The sequence below is a fragment of the Geospiza fortis genome, unplaced genomic scaffold, assembly GCF_000277835.1.
Source record: "Geospiza fortis unplaced genomic scaffold, GeoFor_1.0 scaffold147, whole genome shotgun sequence".
NCBI lineage: Eukaryota > Metazoa > Chordata > Aves > Passeriformes > Thraupidae > Geospiza > Geospiza fortis.
In genome coordinates this window covers 1,421,829-1,438,262 of record NW_005054372.1, presented here as the reverse complement: position 1 = coordinate 1,438,262, position 16,434 = coordinate 1,421,829, and the positions used below count along the sequence as shown (strand labels likewise).

At 38.2% G+C, this 16,434-nt stretch overlaps 1 protein-coding gene across 1 annotated transcript in view; it reads right to left on the bottom strand.

The window, feature by feature from the left end:
• Positions 1-16,434, bottom strand: part of HGFAC (HGF activator) — a 38,884-nt gene that overhangs the window by 5,096 nt on the left and 17,354 nt on the right. Inside the window, exons 8-11 of the mRNA XM_005424747.2 lie at positions 6,760-6,934; positions 4,353-4,438; positions 3,675-3,915; positions 1,058-1,197 (exon numbers count right to left, since the gene is read on the bottom strand). Of these exons, the coding sequence (XP_005424804.1) occupies positions 1,058-1,197; positions 3,675-3,915; positions 4,353-4,438; positions 6,760-6,934 (642 nt within the window). The remainder of the gene's footprint in view (positions 1-1,057; positions 1,198-3,674; positions 3,916-4,352; positions 4,439-6,759; positions 6,935-16,434) is intronic.

Here is a 16,434-nt window from a genome sequence, read left to right as displayed (position 1 = left end):
TCAGCAGGACAAAACTCTTCTGTTGCATCAGAAGAAATCACTGACTGGACAGAACAGGCACCTGCATCTTCTCCCCACAACACAGTTTCTGTTTTCTCATTTATTTTTGCAATTGGGCTTGTCTTAGGCACTCCATGTTCAGCTCTCCCTAGAATTGGTCATAGCCCACTGGTGAGGCATGCCTACCTAATTTCAGAGTAATTAAAAAAGCTATGAGATCTCAAAGCTTCATGGGTGGTTTTCACCAGGAGATTTGAGAGCAGAGCAATGTCACAAATCCAGTTTGTCTCCTTGTACATTGTGACAGAGTTCCCACCAACACAGAACTTGAATGCTTTTTGCTATAGAGTAGAAAATACTTACCATCTGTGAGCCAAAAAAAAGCCAGTACATGCCTGACCTAAAATATTCCCAATGTCAGGCTATTAAATAATCTCACAGACAAAGTACTCTCACAGCTTGATGCCCTGGGGTGACGTGACAACTTTCACAAGAGCAGATCAGAAAATAAGAAATAAGTTGCTGCTCCATTGTCATTCTGACTAATATTATAAGGTCAATCAGAAGGGCATTTAACTTCTGACTGATAAGACAGCTGATTTTTAAATCTATCTCAGTGTATAAAATGATTCTTAGTACCACAGGTTTTCAGAGCAGATGGGGTTATTACATTCATCTAGTCAGATCCTTTATACAATACAGACAATAGAATTTTACCAAGTAATTCCTGCATCAAGCCTACAGCTTCTGGTTCAGTTGAAAAAATGCCTAATCTCACAAAGACTTGAAGTGATGATCAATCTGCCACACATCTAGGTAAATTGCTCCAAAGGCTAATTATCATAATTATTTAAAATTTGCAATTTATTTTTCATCTGAATTTGTCTAGCCTTCAGATGCTGTTATCACTCTGGTAGAACTAAGAACCCTCTGCATTCAAAAGCCTCTCCTGGCATCTATGATTTTTCCACTCTAAAGGCAGTTTCTAACAGACCATGTCAGCTTGAAACTAGGTCGAGTAAATGGAAAATAAATCTGTCTGAAGAAAAATACTCACCAATGTCATGTTCGGTAGGATTGAACACTGAATACTGAGGATGCAAGATGTATTTCTCTATCTCAAATGTCTGTGTTACATCAGTTGTTTTATTAAATATTTGTTGACCCAGAACTACTCGAATTGTGGATTTTAGTGGACTGTAATGCAAAAGAGAGACAAGCAGTTCTGTGATTAGCAGGACAAATGCAGCTGATTTTCCAGTGGCTGGGTATCCTATGAACCATTACAACCTCAGCCTCCCACCATGTCTATTGTTTACCCTCTCATAAAGCCTTTACCTGTTTCCCAGGTTTCCTGCCTACAGAGGGCAAGAAAAAAAGGTGTTACAGTGAAACCCAGGCTCTGTGGGTCCTGATTAGCCTAATTAAAGGCTGCTGCTTCTTGAAAGAAGGAAAAGGCCAGCACAGGCACTGTGCCCAGCTGCTGCTTGGCTAACAGGGATCTTTGGGGGATGTAAACACCTCTTCTAGAAACTCAGCTGAGTCAACTTAAACTCAGCTTTGCCAATGATTACAAAAACTGCTCAGAAAGAAAGGAGGGATCAAAAGATGAGTCAGTGGTGGATATCTCATTTCTCCAGGAAAACAGTCTCCTGAAAAAAATTACAGGCATGGGCCAAGATTTAAAGGTACTGGCACATTGACAATTCAGGAACATCTGGGAAGCTTCCACCAAAAAGATATCACCAGTTATGAGATTTGCTTATCTATGTCAAATCTGTTGTCCAGAATCAAATACAACCTGGTGAAGTCCCAAAAGCACATGGATTTAATGGAAAACTTCACAGCCAGAGGAGAACACAGTAATTGCAATTCATACCATCTTTTCTAACTATCAATTTTTTACTTTAAGACCACAGTCCTCTGATATCCAGCATCCTAGGAAAGAAAACTATTAACAACAAGTATAGCAACTGGGAAGTAAGAGACATTTGGGAATAATCAGGAAGTGTTTAGGAAAGGCAATATAGTCTCTAGCTTTGAAAGCAACAGAATTCACATTTCACTCTTGTTCTAAAACCAATTCAAACTGCCTAAGTCTACAATGAATGAAGTTAGCAAGTTTCTTCAACATTGGAGCATTCCTGTGTTTTGTTACCCAGTGCAGGAGAAGGAAATATCTGGTGTTACATGTCATGCACAGATGCAGAGTGGTTTGCATCATTGCAGTTTCCCTGGTTGCATTTCTGTGCCCATCAGGTACGAAAGCAGCACAGAACCTCCCCCAGTACTGAGTGCACAGCAATGACCAGCAGCCATGGACTCAGAGAAAAGAGATTCTGGGCAATTGCAATGCAGAGAGATGCTACAAGAACTGTGCTTAAGGTTAACAAAGGAAAGGGCTACGTGTATTCTGTAGTACCGAAATACATGACAATAAAATGTTCTTCAATTAATATGTAAGGCCATGATTTTCTCAGTATTTTTGCTGTAGTAAATCAACCTCCTTGAAAACCAAATTTTGGGCCTGTAAAACAGTGGAAGTTCACTTTCTGGAACAGTATTTAGAATAATTTTAGAAGTACTGAATGGTTCTACTAGGACTTACAGATGGTTCATTCAGGAAAAGAAATAAAACAGGAGGGGTTACAGAAAAGAAAAAAGAAATAATTGAGCTGCACAGGTATCTATTGTCGCCTAGTGGAAAGCAGTTGGAATTGTGACTACCAGAGGTACTAAACAAACAGAAGAGCACAGATTACAATGCAGTAATTATGGAAAATCTGTACGTACCAAACGACCAGCTGGAAGTGGGTGGAAATGTCCTGAACAGCTGCCAAAGTTAGTAGCTATTTCACAACATTTGAAAAACAAATGCATTGTGGCTTGAGCTCCAAATGCTTCAGTATAGCATTCACAGTGGTATTATTAGCTCTAAAAGCTATCAGTGTCTATATTCTGGCAAAAGGTTTTCTGTTTCTCTTGGCTTCTTTACTATGCAAAGGAACAATGGGCATCAAATGATGTAACATTTTTCCCTTCAACGTGATCAAACTGAAATCAGGGAAAGTGGTGAACATTTGTAGAAAATTAAGTATTTAGAATAAAGTAAGAGCATTCTATACTCAATATTTTCTCCAGTGTCCCACAGGAGAAAACAAAAGAAAATCAGCTTCAGAAGTTTGACAGTTTAGTTCTTCCATGGGGCTTTTTGTAAAGCTCAGCCCACTCTATTTGTGTCAACCAACAGTAATTTATCATCTCCAATAAATCATTGCTTGGCTGTCTCAGCCTTTCTGAGCAAAATACAGCAGAGAGCACAGTCATCTCTGTTATATCTCAAAACAGGCATAAACATTCAGAAAGGTAACCAAGAAGAAGATAAATACTTCTGTTCCCCTGCAGGTTCTTGTACATGCAATGCCCCATTCTATGTGCTGCTTCACCTTACCTTATTCCTTTAGTCAGGGTGTTTAGACTCTCTGAGACTCCTTCAGGAACAAGATAAGGGTTTATGGGATTATAGTAGTCCAAGACATTTTTCAGATCATGACGAGTATTCAAATTGACAGAAATTCCTTTTGAGGCATTGTTCTTTTATAATCTCATCTTCTTTTTTGTTTCAGTTCAGGTTTGTTGTGAGGACCCACTGTCACACTAAGGGGTGAGCTTACCTGTTAGCAAAGCAGTGTGCTGCTGACACAACCCAGCAGGTCTGAACCAGGCTGCCACCACAGAAACTCGCTCCAATATATATAGCTGCTGTCCAGGGGTGAGATCCAGGCAGAGATGAAGATCCCCCAACAATCCTAGGTCTCACAAAACTTCTTTTTGTATGTCTTCTTCCACATGGTCTTTTGGTGCTTGCAGAACTGTCTACTTTGTCTGGAACTAGTGGCCTCCTTTCCCTGCTTGCTGAGATAAAAAGGGATATGGCTTCAGACTACCAGAATCTTTGTGTTTTACGTCTCATACATCTTCAGGATGCGGACCTCTCATTGCTCACAGAGGTCCACTCCCTTTTCTGGGCCTGTAATTCCCAGGGTGATGAAAATTTTTAACAAAACATCAGTAATTTCTGGTACCTTGCATGTTCTAGCAGAAAATTTGGGGCTATTGGGATGGTTGTGACCAAAACAGTAGTATGACACTGCTGCTATTTTAGGACCAGAATCACAGACTGTATCACAACTCCAAAAATGCAAAAAAAGCCTGTTGTTTACTGGAAACGGTAAAATATTCAACACTTCTGGGAGCAGTAAAGCATTCAAAATTACACAGTGAAACCTTGTTGTAGTGTCAATAAATCCTCATTCATTCATAACATGGATTTTAAGAAAGCCTTTACATACCACAACTTGGAATGTCACAATACTCCCAAGACAAGCTGCTGTCCTTCATGATGTAACACCAGGGCTTATCATCATCATCTGGATTTCTGGTGAATTCAGGGGAAGAGGGAATTACAAGCATTAACCACAGTGTTGTTCCAAGCTTCCCAAAGGTTTTCTTTTTCCTCTTGCACCACGCAGAGCACTGACAGGGCTCTCAGATTTTGAGCCATCTGACAAAGTTCTCACCTACAAGGGTGAGCAGCTTTTCAATATAATTCTTCATCTTAAAACCAACCAAGACTAAGGTTCTCTAGAACATGAAATACTGACATGACTGAACACCTGTAAAATTTGCCTACAAGTATTTGGATGCATGAGCACATTCACAGCATTTAACTACAGCCCACACTGAAGTGCTTTCACAGGTATCAGCTCAGCTATTTTCAGAACTAAATCCCATGGGAGAGATTCCTGGTTTAGGTTATTTTTTAGGCAAGGAGATTCCAACACAGGTAGAATCATAGAAAATCCATAACAAGAATAGCTAGCAAAAATGAATTTGCAAATCTCAGGTTCACATTCCCTGGAGAGTCTGAGGAAATGAGAGATTATTTCAAGAAAATATTGTATTCCTCAGAAAGGTTGGGAAAAGAAAAAGGAGTAATGGAAACCATTTTGCCCTTTATTACCTTGGTGTTAAACAGATTTTGGTTTGATTCCATGAGGGTTTCTCTGTGGTACAGCCTGTTTTTATCAGTGCATTATAAGTAACCAGAAATCTGCCCAGCTTACACCTCCAAGAATATAGGGAGACTTTATTAGACCAAGAAGAATAGACAAGGTAGTTCAGAGCTCCAGATAAGCAGTAATTCTAATTTCAATTGGATTTATCACAAGCACCAACTTCGATTATTTTTTCTTTTTCAATCTGACTGCTCTTCAGAAAAAGATAAGAGCACTTTCAAATTCTCAGAACTGAAGAAGCAACACAGGTTGAGTCATCTTCCGCCAACAATGTTTCTAAATTAGACTATTTGAAGAAGAAGATATCTGCAGGATTATATAGTACAGCAGAGATATCCCCAGAAATTGTAACAAGCTGACAAAAAAGTGAAAAGCTTTTTTCTCAGCTCTACAGAACATGAACACATCGGCTCCTACACCATTTTGTTCTCTGCATTTCAAATCTGGAAGTGAATATTGGGCATAAATGATGTAAATCAAGAGGCTCAAGTTTCATCAAAGCACAAAGTATGTGCCAGGTAAATTGCCACACTGTGCTGGGACACCATAAATCAAATACTGAAGTGTTTGCATGAGGAGCAAGCCCTGGAAATCAAGGTGGGAGGGTTTAAAGGATGGGGTAGGAATTGTTTATTGTTAATTTGTGTTAGATAGAGAAGGGCTACTTTCAGCATGCATGCTTTTCATCACCAAACAAATTAGGAAGTGCAGTAGATTCTGATTTTCCTGAACTACTGGTCTAAGTTCCATTAAAAACACACACACACACACACACACACAGACACACACATAAATAAGCAATCAAGCAAACAAACAAAATCTTCAATCAAGCAATCAAGCAAACAAACAAAAGGCATCAACCAGTAATTTATGGAGAATCATCTATAGTTTGGCAGGTTTAGCATTTGCTTATCTCCAGGATGAGAAATATTCTCTCTAAATAAAACCATTTCCTTTATTTGTGGATATCTATTGAGCTCATGGATACCTCAGAAACAGGGGGAAGAACATAAGGTGACTGAGGAGAAGGCACAAACCTACATAGCACAAGCTATTTTCTATATAGCTTAACTGCATATAGAAAACTTCAGCAGAAATGTAGTTTATCACTGTGTGGTGCAATCAAAATTGAAACACTGGGATATCTTCTTTGACAATAGTTTTCCTTTGTAAGAAATCAAAAAAAAAAAAATTGACATCCCATTTCAACCTTATTTAAATATAGTGCTTTGATATTTCATTTTCAAATCACTTGCCCCTTTTAAAAATATTTCTTTATGGTATGTCTTTCACAAGCAAAGAATAAAAAGTTAAATTTAGCCATTCCTATTTAGCTAGTGCATTGATTTCTCCTTTTGGATAAGCATTAATGAACAATGTCAAAAGTTTTGCATTATGGTCTCATTTGGGAAAAAAAACTGATTACCCAGGAGAAAAGGACCTGGAATTTCCAGCATTATTTTGTGTCTGAGCTTCTCTCAGCAGACCCAGGTATTGATTGAGCCTTTCTACCAGATCTTGTCTTCTGTACAATCACTCTTGGCAGTCTGGCTGATTACTGAAGTCAGTCTAGCTTTCCTCAGACAGGGGAACCCTGCTTTGAGATCCCTGGCCCTTCATTTCCACACCACATCCATCTCTGGATGTGTACAAATGCAGGACAAACAAGAACTTTCCTCACCTGCAGTAAGGGAAGGGTCCCAGGCCAAGCTCCACCGCTTTCCCAATGCTGTCAACATGAAGCTCTTGGTAAAGCAGGTCAGAATTCCAAGGCAAGCAGCTGTGTCCCGAGATGGTTGTCTTGGCTGTCCCTCTGTAATCTGTGCCATTGCCGATGTAGCACCGTTGGCTCGGGACTGGCAGAGGAAGAGACTGGTCAGGAATCAGGAATCAATGCTAACTGCATGTTAAATACTCACTTCACAGCTGAGGTTTGAAATGAGAGCTCAGCTCTCTAGTGCCTTTCACCTTAAACAGGACCTGAATGCACCAAACAAGAACTTCTTAAATAAAGAAAAAAGGAACCCAAGAAGTTAAAATCTCTGCTTAAAGTTACTAGTAAGTTAACCTCATTTTACACAGGAGCAAGTAACTAATCAAGATACAGAATAGCAGAAAATTACACCTAAAATTTGTACTGTGTATGGAAGATTTCAGTCAGCAATCTGCAGCAAAGTCAGCAATATGGCTGGGATTCCTCTGGTCTAATTTTAGACACAACTGAGCTCATCTCTGGAGACTCCCTCTTTAGTTAATTAAGAGAAACAGAGATTTCTAGTGCCAAACTGATGCAGCCTGTTTGAGGTAACTTTTTTAAGATGAAGTACACCCCATAAACTCCTGTCCACATTGAATGAATCTCCATTGAAAATTTAGGGTGCTTAAGGCAACCAGCTCAAACAGAAACATAGTACTGAAAATTACATAGCAGTTGCTCTGCAAGTGCTTCAAGGGCCTGATATTTGAAAATACTTCTTTTATGGCCTCATATGTACCCATACATATATATATATACACAGACACACTATATTCATGTATATTACAAATGTGTAGCTACATGTTGCAGAAACATCAATTTTGCAAAATTCTAACTAGTAGGTTGAATTTTCTTATTCAAAACCCATGTCTTTATCACCTGCATAAGGGCTATTTCTTCAGCTAGAAGACACATACATATTCTATGACCTGTATACTCAGCTGCCAAGATCTATCAACAGCACATACCAGCATTATGGCTGAAAAACATATGGGGACGCATTTGTATACAAATAGCTTCACTGAGCAGAAAGCCTACACCTCAAAACACAGTTAAGAGCATCCCAAAGGAAACACAAAACCATCTAATGCACAAAAAGGATTAATTGTGACCGAGCTTCAGAGGGTTTCTTGTCCCAGCCATGTCAACGTGACACGTCCTTGACATGTCACAAGACTGGTGGAATCTTCTTCTAAACTTATAGGCATACTTAAAGATATAACATCATTGACCAACTGTTGAAAAACAGCCTCTGAGGATGATCCATCACACCACACAGTGCAGACAGCTATTGCCAAAGACCTGTTTATTTTGACAGAATAAGGTGACACATGAACCAGGGCACATAACCATGACTGAAATAATGAACCACAGTACTGCTGTTAATTACCCTGCCAAGTCATCAGTGTAGTGACAGACCTCAAAACCACAAGCAAGCATATGGCATAAATTTGGGAGATGAAGGTCAAGAAGTTAGGTGGAAGAACATTAGTTAGTATACAAACACTTAGCTAAATCCACGTCCTAGCTTTGTCTGGCAGACACTTCTGACGTGCTGAGATCACATTGTCTCCCATCCACAACCTGAATCAAATTCCCTTTATTCAATGACTGTAAAAATACCATTAAATCAAACTCATGTTTTAAAAACCATAATCTAGGACCTCACAGAAAATAACTTGTCTATCATTTGTACTGTTAGCACAAGTAACCATGTCTTGGCAAACCTGCCATTTAATTTTCGAGCAAGTTGCAAGTTACCCTGCTTTGTTTACCTGAAACAGTGTCATGAAAATACCACAATCATGCTGGATGCTAAGTTTTTTCATTTATGCAGGTGCTGTGTTACTTGTGCTGTATTTATTGTATTCAGGAACAATTTAGAGTGACTACTTTTATGATAATGAAACAAGGGATTGTATTTCAGCACAGACCCAGGGCCATATTCTGCAATACCTGTGGTTTGGATGTCTTGCAGATGGTGTTTACAATTTGTGCTTATCCTTGTCAGGCTTAAAATCCAACATATCTCTGTTTCATCAGGTCTGCCAGTCATTGCTAAAGCTGCCAACATATTTTAACGTGAAGAATTTGGCCTCTTTCTATATCATCCCTCACGTTCTCCTTCTGTAGCTAAGAAGTTTAGATTACATCTTGCACTTGTTGAGAGGAACAGTGATATCTCTCAAGAAGTTTTTTGTTTCTTTTTTGTTTTATGAGGAGTATTTTGGAAACAGGCATAACTTGAGTTAATTTGCTATCCTGTGGAAAGGTTTCTGAGGTGAAATATTAACATTCATTAGCAGCTTTCCATTGGTCTGTGCTCCACTCCAGAAACCTTTACCTGACTGGTTGGCAGCAGCACCATGGTACCCACTAAGGCCATGAGAAGTATCTGCAATGCTTTATACATTTTATCACCTATAATTCAGGAAAAACCGTTTTTAAAAATATTTCTGCAATTATTGCAGTCATGTAGACCTTCTGCCTCTTATTCCCTTTTTTGAACTGTTACAGCACTGAAAAACTCTCTTTTTCCCCCTTTGTCAGAAATGGTGTGTAGGTGGTCTGCTTTCAGGAGTTCTTAATGGATTGCTCTGACTGGGAACTGTTCAGTCCCAAATCCACATAGCTTCCACAATGTCTCACAACTCTGAAACATATTTATTTTCCTATGTGGAAGAAAGTCATGGAGGATGTAATATGTGTTTTCATGTTCATTCATTTCCCTGTACTACCACAAATCACTGCTAAGAATAGAAATTGCCTAAATTTTCAGATTACGCAAGTTTGGATGCAAATGCAGATTCAACTTACTTTGCAGTCCTATGCCACTATCACCTCTGTTAGCTTCTTTTCAGAAAAACTATTATTAAAATTTAAAATTATAAATAATTTCTTGTTGTATTTTGTTTTTTCAATCCAAGGTATTTCAATAGCTCATGTAAAACATTACACGTGTTAAGATTTTGTATTTTATAAGAAAGTCACAGCAAATCTCTGCCTTTTCCAATAAAACAGTTTTGGGTCTTAAAATTAACAGCAACCTGAAAAGCAGTTATCCAACCAGTTCTAATTACTAACTTTCTGAAAGCATTTCACAAGACTTTTTGTCTCCAGATATTGTTTCAAGTCCTGTAGTTACGTACCTGAACATTTTCAGGAGTTTGTTTTGAAACTCTCTGCAGAAAACAATGAATCTTTCACATTTTCTTTTCCCCAAAACACCTCACCATCAATCTCCCTGATGTTTTTGAGCTTGGAATATTTTTTGGGTTTTTTCCAGATACACATAAGCTGTTTCATTCTATTTATAAAAATATGTTTTTCCACCAATGGTTCTGATTCTGGGACAGGATGGTTTAGAGTAACCCTTTCATTCAGCAATGCTTTGATTTATCCCTGACCAACACATAATGCTTTTATGAAGTACAATGTTAGATTAATTTTTTGTATTGCTCTATATAAGCTGATGGCAGGAACAGAGAAGGGGAAAGAGGAAAAGGACATATCCAACCTAAACCTCCTCTGACTCAGCTTGATGCTGTTTCCTTGAGATGAACAGCACTGAACAATGATGTTTTATGCCTCTGCATTAATTTGTTGCTTACACAACCTCAGCATTACAGGATGTGCTGCCCTTCAAGCCATCCTTTACCAGGGTATAAGCCAAATTTCCTTTCTGCATGAGTTCGGACTCATGGGCTGCCTGCAGAAGGGTTTGTCCTTTCTTCATTCAGCCAGAAGTTCCCTGATCTCCCTTCCTGGGTAGCTGTGAGATGCCCTCAGAGATGAGAGGTGTGAAAGCCTTTGATTTCAGGGAGCTGCACTTCCCCTGCTGCACAGGCAGACCATGACTACTGTGGCTGGCAGTAAATGTGTGAGAGAAAGGAGCCTCTGGTACTCGTGGAGATTGTTCTTACAGGCATCTCATTCTATCAAATTATGCACTGAAACACAGCACACACAGCACACCCTGCCAGGTGTTCTGAGAGCAACAAGGCAAATATTCCTGTGCTAAATGAAACACCATGAAGAGAAGGCCAGGTGTTCTGAGAGCAACAAGGCAAGTATTCCTGTGCTAAATGAAACAAGCACCATGAAGAGAGCTTTAAAAGACATCCACCTAGTACTTCTTCCAAAGGAAGATCTAACTTGTCTTCCAGTGTGTCCCTATGCCACTGAAAATCTCTGTAAATATCTAGAGAGCAGACTCCACTGAAGAAACCAGTTGCAATTTTTTTCACTCATTAATGATGAGAATGTGAATTCTGATGACGTGAGGCACAGATAGGATTGCATGGCAGCAGCACCAGGACTGGTCTGTTCCTGGCTTCAAGCAAATTACTTCATATTTTTCTGCCTTTCTGTGAATGTGAGCAGTAATAGCACTCACTGTGGCTTTCAGAGTTAAAAATTAATGAACACATACCACAAGTGAAATATAAGGGGACCTATGTATCTATATTTCAATATAATTCAATCATACTGTTACAATCTTTACCTATATTTCAATATTTCTGTTTGGGGTCATGAACAGCAGATTGCACATATATATAACAAGTAACTGATTCAAATAATTGTGTCACTTTCTAGTTTGTTGAATAGCAGTAAAACCTCTGGACTGACAGCACCTAACACTGGAATGAAAGCCTGCTGAAACTGCAGCCTGATTATGACACAACCAATCTGTCTGAGCTAGAAGCTAGGCAGGAAGGTGGAAAAATTGGCATCTTTTTGTAATTAATAAATCTAGCAGAAAATGAACATGTAAAACAAGGATGGATTTAAGACTGTGGGGGGAAAAAAAGTGATTTATATGCACAAAACCTCTTAAAGTTGCATCCTGACGTGAGGATGGCACATTACATTTACTGAAACTAGGCTTATTTTTTAATATGTTTATTCTTTAAAGGGTCTTTGTACCTTCACACTTGCCAATGCTTAGATCATCTGAGGTAAAATTGAAGAGATTTATATCTGTTATAAAAGCTAATGTACAAAGCTACCTTCTGAATAAGTTGAATTCTTTAATGTAAAAGTTTAAATCCAGAAATCTATAAACTCTGCCAGTACTTTCTTATAGCTTAGAAAAGTAATATCCTAGATAAGAGGAAGGAGTGGCTCTTATTCCATTTCATTTTTCTATTTATTATCTTCAGTTCTAGTACAATAGTTCTGATTTACAGAGTCATAAATGCAATCCAATAGGTAGGTATATAAAGCTAATAGGAGCAATATATTTAGGAAAAATGCTGTCAAGAGCTAGGGGAAAGAAATTCTGGCAACAACGAGCCAATATCAGTGCTAAATTACTTTGAGAGTTACACAGACTGCCATACAGGATTTTGAGGAATATCTGAGGGCCTAATTCATAGTGAAAGCTTTCATTCTTTTGAATATACCTGTAGGTCCTGGTGTGCTTAGAGAATGAGCCAAAATAACTCTCTGGGCAGGAAAAGGAACAGACTGTGTAACAGTGAATGATCAGCAGAGGAGCAGCAGCTGCTCTGTAGAGAGATTTTAATGAGAAGTGGGGATCTCTTGAGCCCCCAAAACATCCAGAGTGGGCTGAGAGGAGAAAGCAGGAGATGGGAGAAACAAACAATGCAGTAATCCAAGCATGCGCTGCATCACATCTTCCCTTCAACCACCTTCCTGACAATTACACAGGACAACACACTGCATGGATTAAGAGATGTCAGTCCCCTTGGATTCAAGACAAGATGTGCCCTCTGTAACATAATAAACTGAAACCACTGTCACATCCCAAATAAATCACAAATAGGATTAAAAACACCCTAATGGCTTTCAATTAACCAGCACCCAGTAGCACTGCTGCCAAGTCAGGCACTCTCACAAGACTAAGGACTAAGCAGCTGCTTCATATTAGAGGCTGCTAATATTAATCATATTAGTTTATACTAGAATTATAACAAAGACTTGTCATCTAAAAAGGCAACACTGTAAGAATAGAGAGGAAAACACAGAAAACTTAGTGCCCACCAGCATCTGGAAAATGCACATCTATGTAAAAATAAAGAAGTCATTGTGGATCTTGAACCTACTTCTATCTCAGACAAGAGAAATTTTTTCCTCTTCTTTGTTATCTGCCTTATCTTCCAGTCCTTACAGAGGTAGTCCTTGCTCTATGCCATGCTGCTACCAGCACAGCTCATTAGCTCTCCTCTCTAGTTCACATTTGCCAAGGTGTCAAACATAAATTAGTATTCCACTACCTCCATGCAAACAGTACTTCATTTTTGTTTTTCTCCATATTAGCCAAAAGCTTTACTAAAATTATAAAGAAGGCTGGGAGATAAGAAGAGCCTGTCTATCATTGCTCACATCTGTCATCTCCATAAATGACATGGAATGGTTTTTTTGCAAAGCCACAGCTGTCTCTGGTCTCCTGTTCACCATTCCCTGGAGTGGCACTGTCTCAGTGCAATGAATCACAGGTGGCGGCTTAGGGGACAATGCCATGCTCACCCATCTCTTCATCTTCTAGTGCCTCCTTCCACTGATCATTGCAGGCAACAATCTGCTGGGCACAGTTTTTATCCATGTAACTCCAGCATTGTAGAATTTTCTTTTAATAATTCAAAAATCTGATAAAAATCCAACCAACCATTACTATTTCTGCAGTGGTGCTCTAGGCTTTCTCTTCATTATCCTGGCATTATTAACCCGTGCCTTCCCCTCATTCAAATTCCATGGTGACCTATAAAACTTGTCCTGTGCAAATACATAATCACCTCTCCAAGACATATTAATACATAATATGCATTAATACATAATGTTGCTTTTTTATCTGCTGCTCTACCTATTTTTCCACAACTGTGGAGAAATAATTACTTTATTATTTTCCAGCCTAGTTACATTATTAAGCCCAGTGCTTCACAAATGCAAGGAACAAGCATCTTCTCAGCCACACTTAGAAACCCTTTGCAAGTCTTACTTACAGACCTGCTTGTCCAAGTTCAGTGGGACTGACCAACCAGTTAAATGCCCATTTATCATTGTCAGCCAAGTGACCTTATATTATACTTCACCCTGTTTCCCTCTGCATTTCTAGAAAGTAAAAAATCAAACACTAATCCAAAAGCATTCTAGTACAGGGTAAATATAAACCATAAAGTTAAAATTCATTATCTTATGTCTTCTTCAGAAAATAAAAAATATTTAAAACTTTCCTTCCAGCCTCCAGAGTTGAATTTCCTTTACTAAAGTCGCTTTCTTAGTAGAAAACTGCCAACACACTATTTCAGTAAATGAACCACTAAAAAGGTGGGTTTGCTGTCATTTTTTGCTAATTCTATTACCTCAAACTCCTCCAGTTTAACCCCTAAAGATGTGGCCAAGAAGGTTTTGGGGTTTTTTTTCCTGTATGTCATTACATATTCAGCTATTCTATCATCTTCCTTTTCTGAAAATCCTCAGCCTACTTCTGACATACACCACATCTCCTTACATAACCAGAAGCTTTCCACAATTAGCACTCCAACCCTTGCTTTCTTTAAAGATATGGCACCCCTCTAATTCCATTATCCATAGCCTAATGAGGAAAATACCCCAAACACTACAAAGCAGAGTTTTCAAAAATGCCTTCACCAACTTCACATTTCACCATGACCAAGATATTATCAAAACCATTATGGCTACCTAAGCTTTAATCCAAAGAAAACTCAAAATGTTTAATCCTCTGTGCAGTGCTCCCAGTGCAATTCAAACCCAGTGCAACCCACAACCACAGTGAGCAAATGTTTCAGGAAAAGACTTGGTGACTAAGAGAATAAATATACCCCACTAACATATCAGAATATAAATAAAGCATACATAAGAATACATCAAGAATAAATTTAAAATACAAATAAGTACCCCAAATTTGCTAAAAACTGACATCCAACCAACAGTAACAAAGCTGTGGTAAGACAGAGGAAATGCTTTTACATGGAAATCTGGCAAAATAGATATTCATTTCCATTCACATTCCATTCAACTAAAGCAAAAACTATGAATGCAGTGGTGAGGTTTCAACCACAGAAACCTAAAGGCACTAACCCCCTGAAAAAAAATTTCTACATCTCCTTCCTTTACCCTTTAACCCTCTTTAACTTCTCCATAAATGCATATTATAATGAATTATCTGTCCTCTGGCCAGGTAACTCCTCCTCTGTATCCAACATCTCCACCATGGCTCCTATCTGTTCAAGGAAACATAAAATGTCAAAGCAATTTTACAATTACATATTTATAACTGTTTGTCATCAATTATCACCTCCAGTGAAGCTAAATATTTACGAAGTTAATTATCTACCAAATAAATTCGCTCTCCATTCCCAATGCCAACCTGGGCTAGAGATAAAATATTCCAATCACGTCTTTTCCAGGTTTCACTTCTTGCCCACATTTACCACTGCTAAAGTGGTTGGATTTGGACCCTTTTGATAAACTTCTGTGTTCAGTGAGACAACCATTGCTACTCATGATTGGACAATTGATTCTAAATCTTCACCTAGAGCCTGGATTCAGAGCTGTCCCAGCAAGAGCTGTTTACAAAGAGAATGCAGCTACTCTTTTAGCACAAAATCCTTATTTCTGAAAATAGGTGCACATTTAAGGACAGTTATTATGAATTGAACTTAAACACGAGTCCTTAAACAATTTTAAACAGCATCTCTTTGGAGAGAGATTTGTTGGTGATGCATCTAATTTCCTTCAAAATTAAATTTCCCTGAAATCCTATGCATACAAACTGTCTCAGAACAGTTTTTTAAATGGCAGTTCTTTCTTTAGTACTGCAAGTTTCTTCTTTAAGAAGAAAATAATGTATTACCACAAAGAATAGAAATCTATATTAAAAACTGTCTTTTGTATATCAATCTTCTTTGTTATGGATATCTCCTCTGTTACTTTCATCATCTCTCTTTTTTCTCTAAGTCAGCTCATAATTTTCCAGTAGCTATATGGTCATTTATGATAATAGCCTAGAAATATATGTACACATACACATACATACACACACATACATACATGATGATTGTTTGCAAGAGAATTTTAAGATCAAAGATGAGTTTTGAGTACTGGTAGGGACACTGTAGTCCAAAAAGTAATGGACAGATAAATAGCTATCTTTAAAATCACAAAAGTTATGATTATTCTGTTACTCACTGTTCAAAGGGGAAGAATAAAATTACCAGGCAGTAGATTTTTTGTTAACGGTAGAAAATAGTTCTTTTCATCACATCTGTTTATATTGTTATATTATATATAACAGTCTGGGAGACTTTCTGTTTATTAAATTGATTGATTTCTGCTTTTTAAAAAAAATCTAAGACATTTTTGCATCACACCTTGGCTTTAAGGTTGCCTCTTTAACTGATAATTCAGACTAAAGTACACTTTGGAGAGGAAATACTGTAACACTTTCTCTGAATCAAGCATTATAGCCACCAGCTATTCCAGCTAAAGGGTAACCTCACAAGTATGTCCTGTTAGACAAGGGAAACTATAAAAGACAGTAAAAAGGACACCAAAAAAAAAGGCATTTCTGTTCACTGCATCAAATTGAAGGGTCAAAGAAAAAATTAATCCAAC